General features: G+C 33.6%; 1 protein-coding gene across 1 annotated transcript; it reads right to left on the bottom strand.

Annotated features, from left to right (window-relative positions):
• Window positions 1-986: 986 nt before the first annotated feature.
• LOC108568624 lies at window positions 987-12939 on the bottom strand. The gene is made up of 6 exons (XM_017929826.1): window positions 12642-12939; window positions 3670-3807; window positions 2273-3614; window positions 1572-2215; window positions 1382-1514; window positions 987-1215 (listed from the first exon to the last, which is right to left on the bottom strand). The coding sequence occupies exons 2-6, from the start codon at window positions 3800-3802 to the stop codon at window positions 1170-1172; spliced, it is 2298 nt and encodes a 765-aa protein (XP_017785315.1). The 5' UTR covers window positions 3803-3807; window positions 12642-12939; the 3' UTR covers window positions 987-1169.
• Window positions 12940-14346: the final 1407 nt, after the last annotated feature.

Raw genomic sequence — 14346 nt, 5'->3', positions numbered from 1 at the left:
AAACGACAATTTTCTCGTGTTTTTTCAGTCTTTTCAGTTTATCGTGGATTTCTCGACAACCCCTTAAGATAATTTCATCAACGACCACTCGTATGAAAGCTGAATGTCTCAGCTTTCCAACAACGACGTTTCTTTTTCACTCTTTTCAGTTTATATTTTTTTTTTAAATATATTTGAATATTTTATTTAACAATTTTTTTCAATTTCAATTTTTAATTTAATCGATTACTACACGTGCTAATTAAACAAATAATATGCATTATCATTATCTTTATTTAAAAAAGTTGCGTAAGGGTGGCATCCATCTTACGCAATCATGAAATGCAATAAGAATTAAGAAAAAAACGTGAAAACTAGTCGGATCTCAACGAAACAGCGATTTTTAAGAAAATCCTATTCACTTTTTTTTTCCAATTTCTATAACTCGTAGCAGGTGACTCCACGTAAAATATTTGGGTGGTCGCATAAAATTAATGACAAATGGTTGCTTTTCTACACATACCCATTCTTCGGGGGTCGCAGAAACTTTTCATGTACAAATGGGGTTCGCGGACCAAAGTTTGAGAATCACTGTTGTGAATAACTGTTAATGATAAATAAGCAATTTCTAACAAAAAATAATAATAATATATATGTTTACTAATAGAATCAAGTGTATTAGACGATTTTGAACACGAGCTCTGTTTCCTTCTTGTAGTATTCAATTACATATTTGTATTAACAGTATATCAGGTGAAAAAGGTGTCATCGTCAAAACTATCTAATTATAATTTTTTATGATAGGAAAGAAAACAACAAAATCTATTAATATTTTTTATTTTTTATATATATAAAAAAAAGAAAGTATATATAACAAAGGGTACCAAAAAGTAATATCATATTCATATATATATTTATATAGAAAGAAAAGAACTCTAACGAAATTATTTAACAAACTAATATTTTTTTCTTCATTTAATGTAATATTTTTGTTTGTTAATAATTTAATATCACAAATTTTGTTAGACTATACATGTATAATAAATATTGCACGAGATTTGTTTCCTTTTTAAATGATCTTATGGTTTAGTGTTTTGTCAATAAATATTAAAAGAGACTGTGAAACCCTTCACTCGTTGTTTTTATTCGTAAATATATTTTTTTTGTATGTGTTTAACTTTGCTGTGTGATCAGTCAAATTTGTCCAATGCGTCGCAAGACCTCGATTTAACATCCCTGGGGAAAATTAAGAAAATGAATTAATAACCAACGATCGTGTTACTACCGTGCTGCCCAAATGAAGCGTGTAATAAAAAAAAGGAAGAAGCGAAGCAAATGTAACAAGCGGAAAGCGAGAAGAAGAAAAAACGAAAAGCCGGGAGCGTCTCATATAGAATCTGACCTTCTTTGGTAATTCTCTCGTCTGGCGATTTCTATGAAAACTTCACCGGATTTTATATTCTTGAATAACGATATGGCTTCGTTGTGCGTCAGGGATTGTAAAGAATTGCCGTTCACCGAAATAATCTCGTCACCTGAAAAAGTTTGGTGGTGTTACTACATTATGCTCATGGATGTTAGCTAAGTATAACCTTCTTTGAGTATGCCATTTTCAGCGGCCTGTCCTTGCTGGAAGATAGATTTGACGTAAATACCGATAGCGCCGCGGGGAGAGTCAATACCGCCTACTATAGAGAATCCAAGAGACTTCATCCCCGGACCCTTCCTGAACGAGACATTCAAAAATCTATGAGAATTTCTCCTTAGGATGTTTTGCGGTATGGCCACAGCGATGCTACTTCTTCTGGTGGTAAAAGTATCAGCCCCCTGGGAGTGAGAGAACTTTTTCATGCCAGTGATCGGTCTCTCAGCGTTCACCTCCAGAGGCTTCTTGAACACGTTCTCATTGGAGAATGAGACCACAGTCTCCTTGGGGCCTCCGCTAAAACTTTTCGGAAGGCTGTATTTGTTGCTGGCGTTTGTTTGGCCGAAGTCAGGATGGTCATCGGAAGCTGGCGCCTTGTACTTATTAAGCAATGACACATAACTGCTGGAGTGTGCGGGGGATGAGCTACAGCTAGTGGTTTTCGATTTGACCGCTTTAAATCGCGATATGACGATCTCCAGTTCGCCATCCTTTGGTACCATGGACGCACAGGCCACGAAAAACGTAGATCCTCGTAGGCGAGTTCCGTTGACCTTAACAACTTCATCGCCTATAAAAATATTGCCGTTCCTGCAAGAGATCGGTTATTAATATTTGTATGGATGAGCAAGCAACAATTGCGTTTACTTCTCGGCGGCGGAGGACGGCCTGATTTCGGTAACTACGTAGGTTGTCAAAGGGTCTGTAGGGGTTTTCGGAGCAATCACTATTCCTATATCGTATGGGTTAGTCAGCCTTAAGCGAACGCATTTGTATTCCTTCTCAAGAAGTGGCTTGCGTACGATGTCTTTTGACTTTAGAGTAGATGTTGGGTAAGCCGTCGATGGACTTTTGTAATCGATAGTTAACTTGTTCAACATGTCAGTGAATGAATGTGTAACTTCATCCAAACGAACGTCGCTTCGCGCACTGGATTTAGACGTATCCATCGAGGTAGTTTCAGAGTTACCAAATAATAGGTTGCTACGTTTTCTTGACAATGTAGGTTCGAACTCACCGCTCTTCGACCTAGGTCGCTTTAGGCGAGCAGAAGCTCTAGTCACCGGACGCCGCTTTTTAATAGTAGAATATTTAATATCCTCCTTGTCATCGTAATCCTCTTCTGCGGTGTCGGTGTCGTCGTCGTAATGGGTATTTCGTGTCGGGGTGGTTTCGTTCAAAGTCATGCTTCTTTCAGCAGTTGGTCTTTTATCCGGTGTAGGTTTGGAGTTTTCGCTCACTTGCGACTTTATAGAACCTCTTGGAGAATCCATGCCTGTACGCGTTGAGTCACTACCGTAACCGCTCTCGTCCGACTTAATGAGCATAGAAGTCAGTACTGAAGAAATTTCGGACAGTGATAGTGTTTTCCGTGAGGTGAGTATGACATCGTTCAAAGACGTAAGGCTTGTCGCGGATGTTCGCTTCGCGAACTTGACGTCACCCTCGTCATCGGACTTCGATGACGATCGTATGGAGAATATGTTTTTAATAAACTTCCTCCCCTGCTTCGGTGTGTTCCTTTCCTCGTTCAAGATAGACAGCTTTCGGGATTTGTTGGGTGGTCGCATAACTTCGGTATTCAAATCGTTGAGCATGTCCTGGAGTTCCTGCTTGTTCGGCTGCATCAAGGATAGATAGTCCATGAGCTGTTGCTCGGTAAGCTTCAGATCATCAGCAGTAGATTTGGTCTTCTTCTTGTTGCGTAAGGTTCGCTTGCCTGATTCCCTCGCGAAGAATCGGCCATGCGATGGTGACTCGTTGTCGCTCTTTTGATCCGTTTCAGTATCCGAATACTTATCGCCACGGACAAAAAGATTTCGCAGCGATTCCACGCGAGATATCCTCTTGTCCTGAGCTACGGGCGATACCGGATTGCTGTTGGTCTTCGGAGAATGGTGCTTGCGCGTATTCGTAAGGATCTCCGAGGAGTCGCTGCGTTTCAACTTGTCCCATTTCTCGCCAACCCTTTTGCTCCAAGTGGCAAGACCTGTGAATTGATTAAATGCTGATTGAAGGCTTTAAGAAAACGAATAGAGACTCACTAGATTTGGAGACGGGAGACACATCCCTCGCCGAAGACATCGAGGAAGTCATGTCGGTACTGTCCGATAAGGGCGACAGGCTCACTAGTTGTGGATTGGGGTCCGAGCATCGCCGCTTAAACAGCCTCATCATCTTGCCTTGAAACATAGACCAGAAGGAAAAGGATTACTACCACTTGATATGCTTCACGTCATTGTTGCGTCCAATTAAAAGCCATTAGTAAATAAACACCGATGAAGTGCGATGGTGAACGGTCTGCGGAAGGTCAGATTTCATGACCGCTTCTGTAGCGAAAAACCAGTTACAACGACAGCTTGTCTAAGTTCTTCATTTAACGCGTTCAATTACAATAAATAGATACATACACTTACAAATACACATACACAAATTAAATACATTAAAAAAAAAAACAAAAACTAAAATACTTTCCCCCCTCAGTTTCCGCAAAGAGAAAAGGCGACCGCCAAGGACTTTTACGCAATCCCATACACCTGCGAACGCTGTTGCTTTTTCAGGTTGATCAGCTTTACCATTTAAATTTTGCTTGCGTTCAAACGTTATGTAAAATTCCGTATTTCCTCGCCGGCAACGAATCGATCTAAACAAAAACTGGATAGATCAAACTTAAAGAATGATCCAGAAAACTAAATAAATTAAAGAACTCGAGCAAGCAGCGTGCGGCAGCCGTTTGAAAACAGGGTCACTGTGCAAAACCGATCAACAAAATTAAGAGAAAGTGCAATTGATGTAAAAATTATACGTGCATGCACCGCACACAATTCCAAGAATTATCCAATTAGCGAATGTTCACCGGTTGTTTCTGTAATTAAACGACTGCGTAATCTTCCGTGCCATCATTGTATATTACCAGTCGTAGTCACAAATCCTCCTACATTAATCATGTGCCTACACTGTGTACTTTGATTGTAGTTACTCATCAGTTATCGTTCGAAAACTTAATAATATTTGGTGATCATTTGTTGTACCAGAAAACACATGAATCATTTGCTTGAACTAACAAACAAAAAACAAATGCTGAGCTGATAAACAAATGGTTAATTAACGTAATAACAAATACTGCAGGAGTTATAATATTTATTCAGTTAAAAAAAAACTCATGCATTATTCAGTTGATACGTTCTAATTGCATTTTTTTTTTGTTTTATTCTACGATTATTATAATCGTCGCCATTGAGAAATCATTTATGAGAATTACTGAACTAGTAAAGGGCGGATTTTCTTATAATTAGCATTGACTGAATGAATAATTGATAATAATTTATGCAGTATACAATAATGCATTCTAATCAATATTTATTATTTTCATATGTAAAGAAATTGAAATGTTTATATTACAAAACGTATGTCAATTTTTGGATTTAACTATGATTTCCTTGTTCGGGCAGAAATACTTAGGTTGATATCTCTTTGTCCCAAATTAGGATCTATAGTAAATTGTAATAAATAATTGAAATATCTTAAATACATATTAAAAAAAATAGGTATAATTGTTATAAAGGTTTTATCGAGTGGAAAAAGGACCTTGAAGAAGAGTAGGTAGTATTACAGTTTATAAACTCTACTTCGATATAATATTCTCTATATTTAGCCTGCAGCTTCACGCATGACTGGCTTAAATTAATAAAAAGGCTGCAATTCGCAGGTTTGCAATTAACATAAAACAAAAATCAGGTTTATATTTTACTATGCGCAGAAATGTAATGCACTTGCAATCACGTACATTCAATATTTCCGCTAAATGTTTAAGTATATAATTTTCTATATTTTACAATATATAGTTTAATTTTGTTACCTTGAGAGCGCATGTATTATTACGCATATATTTTTTTTTCTGTTGTAATTATAATTATAATAATTAATGCATAAATTGCAATATTATGCCCCAATTAATATAAACGAAAAAAAAATGTAACTAATATTTTTTATATACAAAATTCTATAGAATATGATGAAAATATGACCCATTTTTTGCAGTGTGCACTTATTACGTAAAGCTACAATATATATTATTAGTGATCTATAAAACTATTATTTTTACAAGTAATACATATATAACATATGATTTAATTTAGAAATCGGGGAAATATGAAATTGTTCATAGAGGATATGAATACTATATCAGAAATTTCAAGGTTGTTGATATTATAATAATCATTACAAATTGAGTGACATTTACTGTCAAGAATTATCAATAAAAACATCATAACGCTTTTTATTGAACCTATTTAATAATGAGTTTGTAATAATAAGAAGGTTGGTATAGTCAGCGCTTAATTAACATATATAATGCTCCTTACGCCAAAGAAATGTACGTTAAACGAACGTCGAATTCTCATGAAAATACATTAATTGATATGTTCATACAGATGTATTTCTTTGTTCGCTTAGAGAATGTACGTTAATCGAACGTTCAATTACATTAAAAAAAAACATGAATTGATGGTCTTTTGGTACAGACGTATTTCTTTGTCCGCTAAAGAGATGTACGTTAATCGAACATTGAATTCCCATAAAAATGCGTAAATTTATGATTTGGTACAGAATTACTTCCTTGTTTCAAAGACTAAAAAATACATATTTTTTATATATTTATATATTTACGCTAAGGAAATGTACGTTAAACAAACGTTGAATTCCCATGAAAATACATGAATTTATATATAAATCAGATATATGCAAATCGTAAATAATTAAAAATATATTTTGAAAATCACGAGAAATATCTATAACTTAATTATACAAATAATCCTAATAGCATATTCTTCAAATAATTTACTGAGGCGCCTGCAATTAATATACATTTTGTGTCAACTAATTTCGATGATAACTAGACAATAAGTAATGGCATAGTGCGGATAATCAATATTCCGGACTAATCGAGGAACTAATTACCAACAATAATTGATCAATGCCGTACTATGAGAGGAATTGCTGCAACTATAAAGTAGCCCATTAAAATAATTTCGATTTATTTTTCTTAATACAATTATTTCGAGTAGATAGACTTTCACTTTGTTTGCAAAGAAAGGATTTTGTTATGTAAAGCTACTAACAAATAAATTCTCATAGCTTTGTAATTATTTAGTTCTTCGATTAGTCCGGTTTCAACGGAATTATCCGCACTATACCAGTAATTGTTTTTTAATATATTTATTTTTTTATTTATTAATCGATTTGACTCTGCCAGGTAACATTTGTATCTTAGGTCAATTCGACTTATTAATAGAAATATATTAAAATCAAATATTACATTTACACATTACTTTTTTTCGGAAATATTTTAATAAAGTGAATAAAATATATACTCCCACATTCACTTAAGTATTTCAGTATCCAGATGCGAAAATATTGTTGTTGACTTCAATACAACATAAAAGTTATTTTTAAAATAATAATTACACGATAATATCTAATATAGAAACGTAAAAAATCTCAAATGAAACCATTAAAACAAACACCAAGAAATAAACGCACCACTAGGAGTATAATAAAAAAGTTATTACATAACGGTACAAGAAAACATTAGAGAAGACTCAGAGCTACAGAAAATGAAATGAATAAAATACGAAATGGATACCTTATGTAATAAGACAACTAAAAATAGCAGTTACTAACTAAAAAACTGAGAAAAAAAATACTTTTGTAATTATTGCATTTGTCCAAAGACTTTGTTATAAATTGCACTAACTTTGACTGTTTTTTTTCACATGGTTTAGTCCCTAATTCCCAAAAAATTCAAGCGTGTGCATGTCCTTGACTCGTGCAGACAATATAAAAAGTATGTATATTTGTATTCTCCGATATTTGTATAATAAAATAATACGCCAAGGCCTTTAGTTGAGATTGAATGAGAAGTTATAATCACAGCTTTCTCCAGGAAATATAAAGATATAGGCTTGATTCGCATACAATTGTATTTGCTGTTAATATACCGGAGAGGAGCAAAAGTAAAAACATTTACAATTTTGTGTTTAATCTACAAAGGATTATATAAAACGTTTAAAATACATGCTCGAATCAATACTGGAATACTTAGCAACCGGACTAATCGAGGACTTTAAAGCCGCACAAAAATAAACTTAGTCTTGATTTTGTGTACTCATTTACTTATCAATTAAAAATTAGTTTGTCTTCAAAATTTTGAACCTGGAAAATAATAAAACCGCACTTTGTGAGGTATTGATGTATGAGGCTTCTAAATGTGTGAATAATCTAGTCAGTTTTTTTCTTTCTAAATGATCATTGTCCACTTGGAAAAATAATTCATGAAAAAAAAAACTGAAAATACAAATATTATAGATTTTGAAACGTGTACGTGCTTTCAGGAAACATAATGTACTTTAACATGATGATCTATCATAAATGAATAATGCGATACGCTACTCAAGCAATGACAAATACTGCTTTAGGATATCTATTGAAACATTTAATTATAAAATATAAGATTTTTTGTACAAGTAAAAGAAATATTTCCATTGGTTCACACATGACTTTTATATTAGTGAAAATCTTGTATAATTCATTGCATTGTTGGAAACGGTTACATAAATCATACTGAATCAATTAAACTATTATTACACATGTTTCTTCAAGGCTGAAATGTCGATTGAATGTTTGATAGAAAAATGTACGTTCCAACGAACGTCAAGTAAAGGACGAGACGTTCGTACTAAAACATCGTATTCTGAAAGTACATTTACATATCATACTGATGACTGAGCGTTGATTGATAAAGCAACAAAAATTAAAATCGGATTAAGTACTCTCCGTTTTGTTTGTGTAAAAACTATATCAAATATAAACAAAGGATGAAATAAACAAATGTTGATTGAATTTCATTGTGGGTTTAAAACATTTTTTTTTAATATACGAAATTGTCACGAAACTGACTTAAATCACAGAATCACTGACCGATTAAACACAGCTTAAACATAGAAAACAAGAAACACATGTTCAATTGAACGACTTCCCAATGCGATCAGATCACGTTACATAATTGAGTTGTGGACAGATCGTTAGGTTAATTATTAATTAGCCATGAGGATGAGTTGTATTCGTCGAAAATGTTCGAACTGGATAAAAGCAAGCGATATTAATAATAGATTGCGCGCACAAATTCATGCATGAGTGGGTTAAATTAACAAGCGAGCGGAGTTCGCCTACAACTCTCCTCGTGGATACTGAATAGAATGCCGTTTACTGGTTAGAACAACAAACAAACAAATAAAAATTCATAGACCGCGTAAAAACGTAAGGTCTATAATGGGCGATAAAACGAGGGGGTTAACACTTCGCGGCGTTACGCAATGGCGCTTACCGCACAACACACATTGGTATGGATACAATCAATGGAATTTTAACGTACCGAAAATCATACTTTCTGTTGGAAACTTCGTCGAATTACTGAAAACTTAATGGCCACAGGACAAATGATCAGTTAATATCGACGCCATTGGTTATCCATCGCAATTAGCCATTTCAAATAGTCCAAGCAATCGTGAGTACATGGAATCGACAACAATAATTATCGAGAAACGCAAAGAAAACAGATACATCGATTATTAAACACACACACATGCCCACGTGATTTCGATGGTTTCTGCACAAGTAGGCGAAATTTTGCATTCGTTACTTACTTTCTACGCGTCTTTATTGATGACTGCGTAAAAGGAAAACTAGACGCGTCAGAATTTTCAGAAAGGCTCGATCATCACGATACAATTAAGACTTTCCATTACATAATATAACCTACTCTTCTTCAGCTATGGGTAGCATCATTATGATCAATAACCAAGCAACATTACTGCTTATTTATTAGGAGTTTCAAGTACAGTCGCTTAATTGGGACACATCGAGACGTCCCGTTTAAGCGGCTCATTTATCCAAAGTTCCATTTTCATTTGTTATTTGCTCGATTTTGTTTAAATTCTTTAAAATTTGTCCCTAATAAGCGGATATCCCGATTAAGCGAAATCGACTGTATTTAAAATGATTTTCCTTCATCCAGTTGATCCAGACCAGGTTTTCTGGGTCAAGGACGTTGTCATGTAGGCGATTAAAATGCCGCTGTCTCCGGCGGTTAGCGGATGGAGTTGTGTTGTTTTGTGTTTTCGATCTTTTGTTGATTATATTGATATTCTCGACGAGAGAGTGAAATCAGAAAGCGTTCCGATCATTGCGTTATTTGGTAAAAATGTCACATCTGAACATCTCGGTGAACTAGATACAGAAGTATAGTGATTATGGGCACAAGAAATGGGAGATTTTCACATTGCCTACTTGCTGTTTCCTTTATAAGACGATAGTTTCTCCATAGGCTCAAATAACTACATTTATCAGTCGCACATGTTTATACTGTTACGTAGTTACCAACAAACACAATAGAGATACATTATCTCTTTGGCAAAACTGATTTTCTTTATTAACCAATATTTTGTTTCAATTAATAATGATATTTCAACTAATCAAATTGCACTCTAGAAGAACGGATATGATTTTTCACAATATACAAAATATTCTCATTCACATAACAACTTTTCATTTTAGTACACATCAGTGTCTACTCAAACATATATATCTTATCTGTAGTGAATTTGAACGAATCTACATAAATCTGATGGTAAATTCACATATCTATTAGTTTGTAAAAATCTATACATCATTCAAATTGACACATATATATATAAGAAAAAATATAGTATTCAAATTATAGGTAAATATTTTGTTTCACAGAAATCTGTTTTTGATGATGTCGATGTTACTTTTTTGTTTTGAATAAATCGTAGTTAAACATACGAGACAATCTTGCCGGATGCCATTCTTGACCTTGCAATTTGTCCACCCAAGCATCTTTAGAAAAAAATTGCAATAAAAATCTTACCTATTTTATTGAATTACTAATAAGATATTACATTTAAAGTCGTAATTTCCCATTCGTGTAATTCTGAGAATTTATTTGTTCTGGGAATCCCTATTTTCCATCTGTAGGTGCTTTAATTTCGATATGCGAAGTGAATTTTAAGAACACATCTCTGATGCAAAGTGGGGATTATATATAATTGTGTCAATTTCATATTTCCATCTTCTTTGTCTTTTTTTATCTATTGCAAGAATTTCTACAAAGAAACAATTAAAACACCTATCGCATGCTCGAAATGATTAAAGCACTACTTTTGAGACAAGAAGAACTACAAATATAGTCAGCTCTCACTTAACATACATCCTTTTCAAATACGTTCGATAATACGGACATGAATCGTAAACATACGAATATGTCCCTACGAACGTACAATAAATATATTCATGCATTCTATTTAACATGTAAATAGTAATTTAATATGGTAACAAATAGTTTTAAAAATTTCCCTATTTCATTATTATATGATTAATTAGATATGGTTTTCGATTTTCATAATTCCTTATTACGCAACAAACAAATACCGAACAAACGTTTCTTATTTACCTAGTTATTAAGATTACGCTGTAAATGAACCAGACGTCAATAGACGTTTATAACATCATAATTATCAAGTACAAATATAGAACACTCAAGATTCTTAATATCAATATCATTGTTTGATTTTTGCAAGATTATTGTACTTTAAAGAGTTGATAACGTTACTTAACATTTGTATGATATTATTTTGTTTTGTCTAAAAAATCGTAGCTTTATTATTGTATAATAATTTAAAAACAAATCAGTTGATATATTTTGATTAAAAAAAGATTTTTTAAATTTAAGTTGTAACAATGTAATAATTTATGTTTTCACGTATTCAGTTTAGGGGATTCCCCGAAAAGCCAAGAATGTGTGGACAATATAAAGAGATCTGTTTATTTAAATATTTGTATTGTCCGAACGTCACAAACTGATGAATCCTCAAATTTTATTTAATTGTAATTTTGTTTATAAAGCTTTAGCTTTTGTTGAAAATAATTTAAATAAGCTTGAGTGTAAATAAAAAATCTAAATATTTATACTTATGACAGTAATTTCCAAAATCATAAGTAGATGAGAATACATTACTGTAAGTTGTTGGGTTTTTGCGAATAAGAAATTATAACTTTATAGATTTAATGTTAACTAGACGTTTATTAAAATCAAAAATGTTTGTTTTCATGAAATCATATAGAAAATGTCCCTTGCTGTAATCTAGTAATTATTTTTTTAGTGAGTGAGTTTCCTAAATTCGACCTCTTTCAGTGACGGTAGGTCATGTGGTTTTCTTCCTTCACCATCGAAACGGACTTTCCCACCCACGTTTCTGCATAACATCGCCATGAATGATGATATTGTCTATATATTATTGTTATTAACATTTTTGATATCTCGCAATTGTCGCATCGGATAATTGGTAATAGTGCAACCAAAATGATTCATAAATGAGCAATTCCGTTTCCGCGGTTTGATAATGTTATCAAACATGTACGTATCACAATCGACGCGAGTTTTCATACCATGATATCAATTTTGGTTTTCGACTCTTTTTGAGAAGCTTAACGAGCGTCGCAAAAGTGGAGTTGAATAGCTTTCGAAATCATCGAAAACGCAATGAATGGAATTATAGTAGAGTGGAACGCGATCAATGGGATGTTAAGTTTATGCATATTCGTGCGTGAAGATAATCTATGAATATTTTTTTAAGAAACCGCTTTTTCTCTTATCAAGTCTTTTGATTTCTTCTAAGGTTTTGATAAACGCGTTCAATCAGTGGCCTTTAATATTCCTGAAATATGTACAACTTCTCCCCGTTTGTCCCGATGGACGGTAGACACCCACGGGGTTCTAATTGCAAAAACAAAACGTGATTAATGCGCGAGTAGGAATTGAACCACATCCGAGTCCTACGCACGTCCTTACAAGAGAGATCCCATTAGCGGTTTATTTGTTGCGGTCTTTCCTCGTTTCTGGTCTCTCTTTCTGCCCGCGCTCGGTGTTACGCAAGATTACCTGTAGGTCTTTCGGTTTCGGGATGCAAATTACATCGCGATGTCGGGTCGTCCTTTCTTCGGTCGGCGCGATCGTGATGATTGGTTCCCTGTCGTCCTGCTGATCCTTACTTCCTTCCGTCCAAATGGTGAATGTAAACAGCACAGACGGAACGCACTCGCAAGGAAGAACACACTACTCTCGAGACACCTCGTGCCGAGATCCTTCTTCGACTGGAATTTAATCCGCGACTACGTCCAAACGCTCCATGCGACTTGCTCCCCACTATGTTTACAACGATGATGCTCTTCGCTGTTGTGCGATTCCGAATCCGATTCCAATACCAGCTGGATTATGCTGGGCAGCCGAACCTTCCGACCTTTACCAATCCACGGGTGATGGCAAACAGTGGAAGGGTTCAGGATGGTCACATATTATTTCGGGACTCGACCGGCCCAATGTCTAGTTACGCAACGCGTCTTCGCGCAGGGTTACCCTTCTATACTACCGTTAAAATCATTACCTTTCGAATAGACATTGTCGTAACGAGAAACTAATACTAATTACCCCGACCATTTCTGTTGCCTTAATTGAACCGTATCCTAGGTTGGACTACTATAACCTGATCTACATAAGGAATTTGTAACATATAGAAAATAACATCATTTCCTATTATTTTTTTTATATTTCAGTATAAACTAAAAAATAGTTGATTTCAAAAATCGTCAACCATACTTAAATTTAATATTAGTCTTCCTATATTTTCTAATATTTTTTACTGATAAACATATGCAACTGTTGCAATAAATATTATAATAATTGTATAGAAACTATATTATAATAAGATATTATTTGCATTGTATAAGAAATAATCACCTTCGAACATTTTTCTGCGAATCAATAAGCTTTCTTCTCGGCCGTAGGCGCACTTTTTTTTTTTGTAATGACACCAGTTTTTGTAAATGTGTGGTAATTAGGTTTGCATTGTGCAATAACAATTAATTTTCACTGTATATGAATGGACGAGGAATCATTTCCTGGAAAATACGTTTTTACAAATCGTTAAGTTACTTTCACCATATTTTGTAAGTACTATATAGTAATTATAGCTATACTATACTTGCTTTAAATGACATCCGCTGTAATGACAACTTTAATATACTGCCAAAATTTCGAAATTTTCTAATAATCAACTACACAAGTAATCTAATTATAACATTACTACAATTAGTAACAATTTTGCATTTTAAATGTTGTATTAAGATTATCTCAACTTAATTTATTTTGTATACAGTTTTAAACATTTGCAAATCTAAAGCAATTAGATTAATATTACTTTTTATTATGTATGAAATAAATTAAAAGCTTTTGTTAAAACACTTGACCTAAGGTTAAAAAAAAGTGTAAAGTAATACAAAAAATAGAGAATGTCAGGGAAATGTATAGGAGATATTAATTTGTGTAATAAATTAATAATATTAAAATTTAATTAATAATTTATAAAAAATAAATGTATATTAATTAATTGAAATTACAATGTCAGTGTTTCTCAACTTTTTTTGTGGAGCGATCCAATTTATTAGTTTTATAGTTGTACTTCGACCCAATTGGTAAGAGTTTTTTTTTTACTTATTGCTCATACTACCTACTGTCAAAGGTGAAAGATGTCATTAAAAAATTAAAGCTTCCCAATTTTAGTTCGTGACCCACAAGTTAAAGGAAAGCT

This window comes from Nicrophorus vespilloides, unplaced genomic scaffold, assembly GCF_001412225.1.
Source record: "Nicrophorus vespilloides isolate i.1.1-1 unplaced genomic scaffold, Nicve_v1.0, whole genome shotgun sequence".
NCBI classification, from domain to species: Eukaryota; Metazoa; Arthropoda; class Insecta; order Coleoptera; family Silphidae; genus Nicrophorus; species Nicrophorus vespilloides.
The sequence above is the reverse complement of the archived record's forward strand: the minus strand, read 5'-3'. Positions and strand labels throughout refer to the sequence as shown.

Coding starts and splice junctions, on each gene's coding strand:
- LOC108568624 (XM_017929826.1), bottom strand. CDS start 3,802: ATGATGAGGCTGTTTAAGCGGCGATGCTCGGACCCCAATCCACAACTA. Junction 2,216..2,272: donor CCGTCCTCCGCCGCCGAGAA/GTAAACGCAATT, acceptor GATCTCTTGCAG/GAACGGCAATATTTTTATAG. Junction 1,216..1,381: donor CGAGAGAATTACCAAAGAAG/GTCAGATTCTAT, acceptor AATTTTCCCCAG/GGATGTTAAATCGAGGTCTT.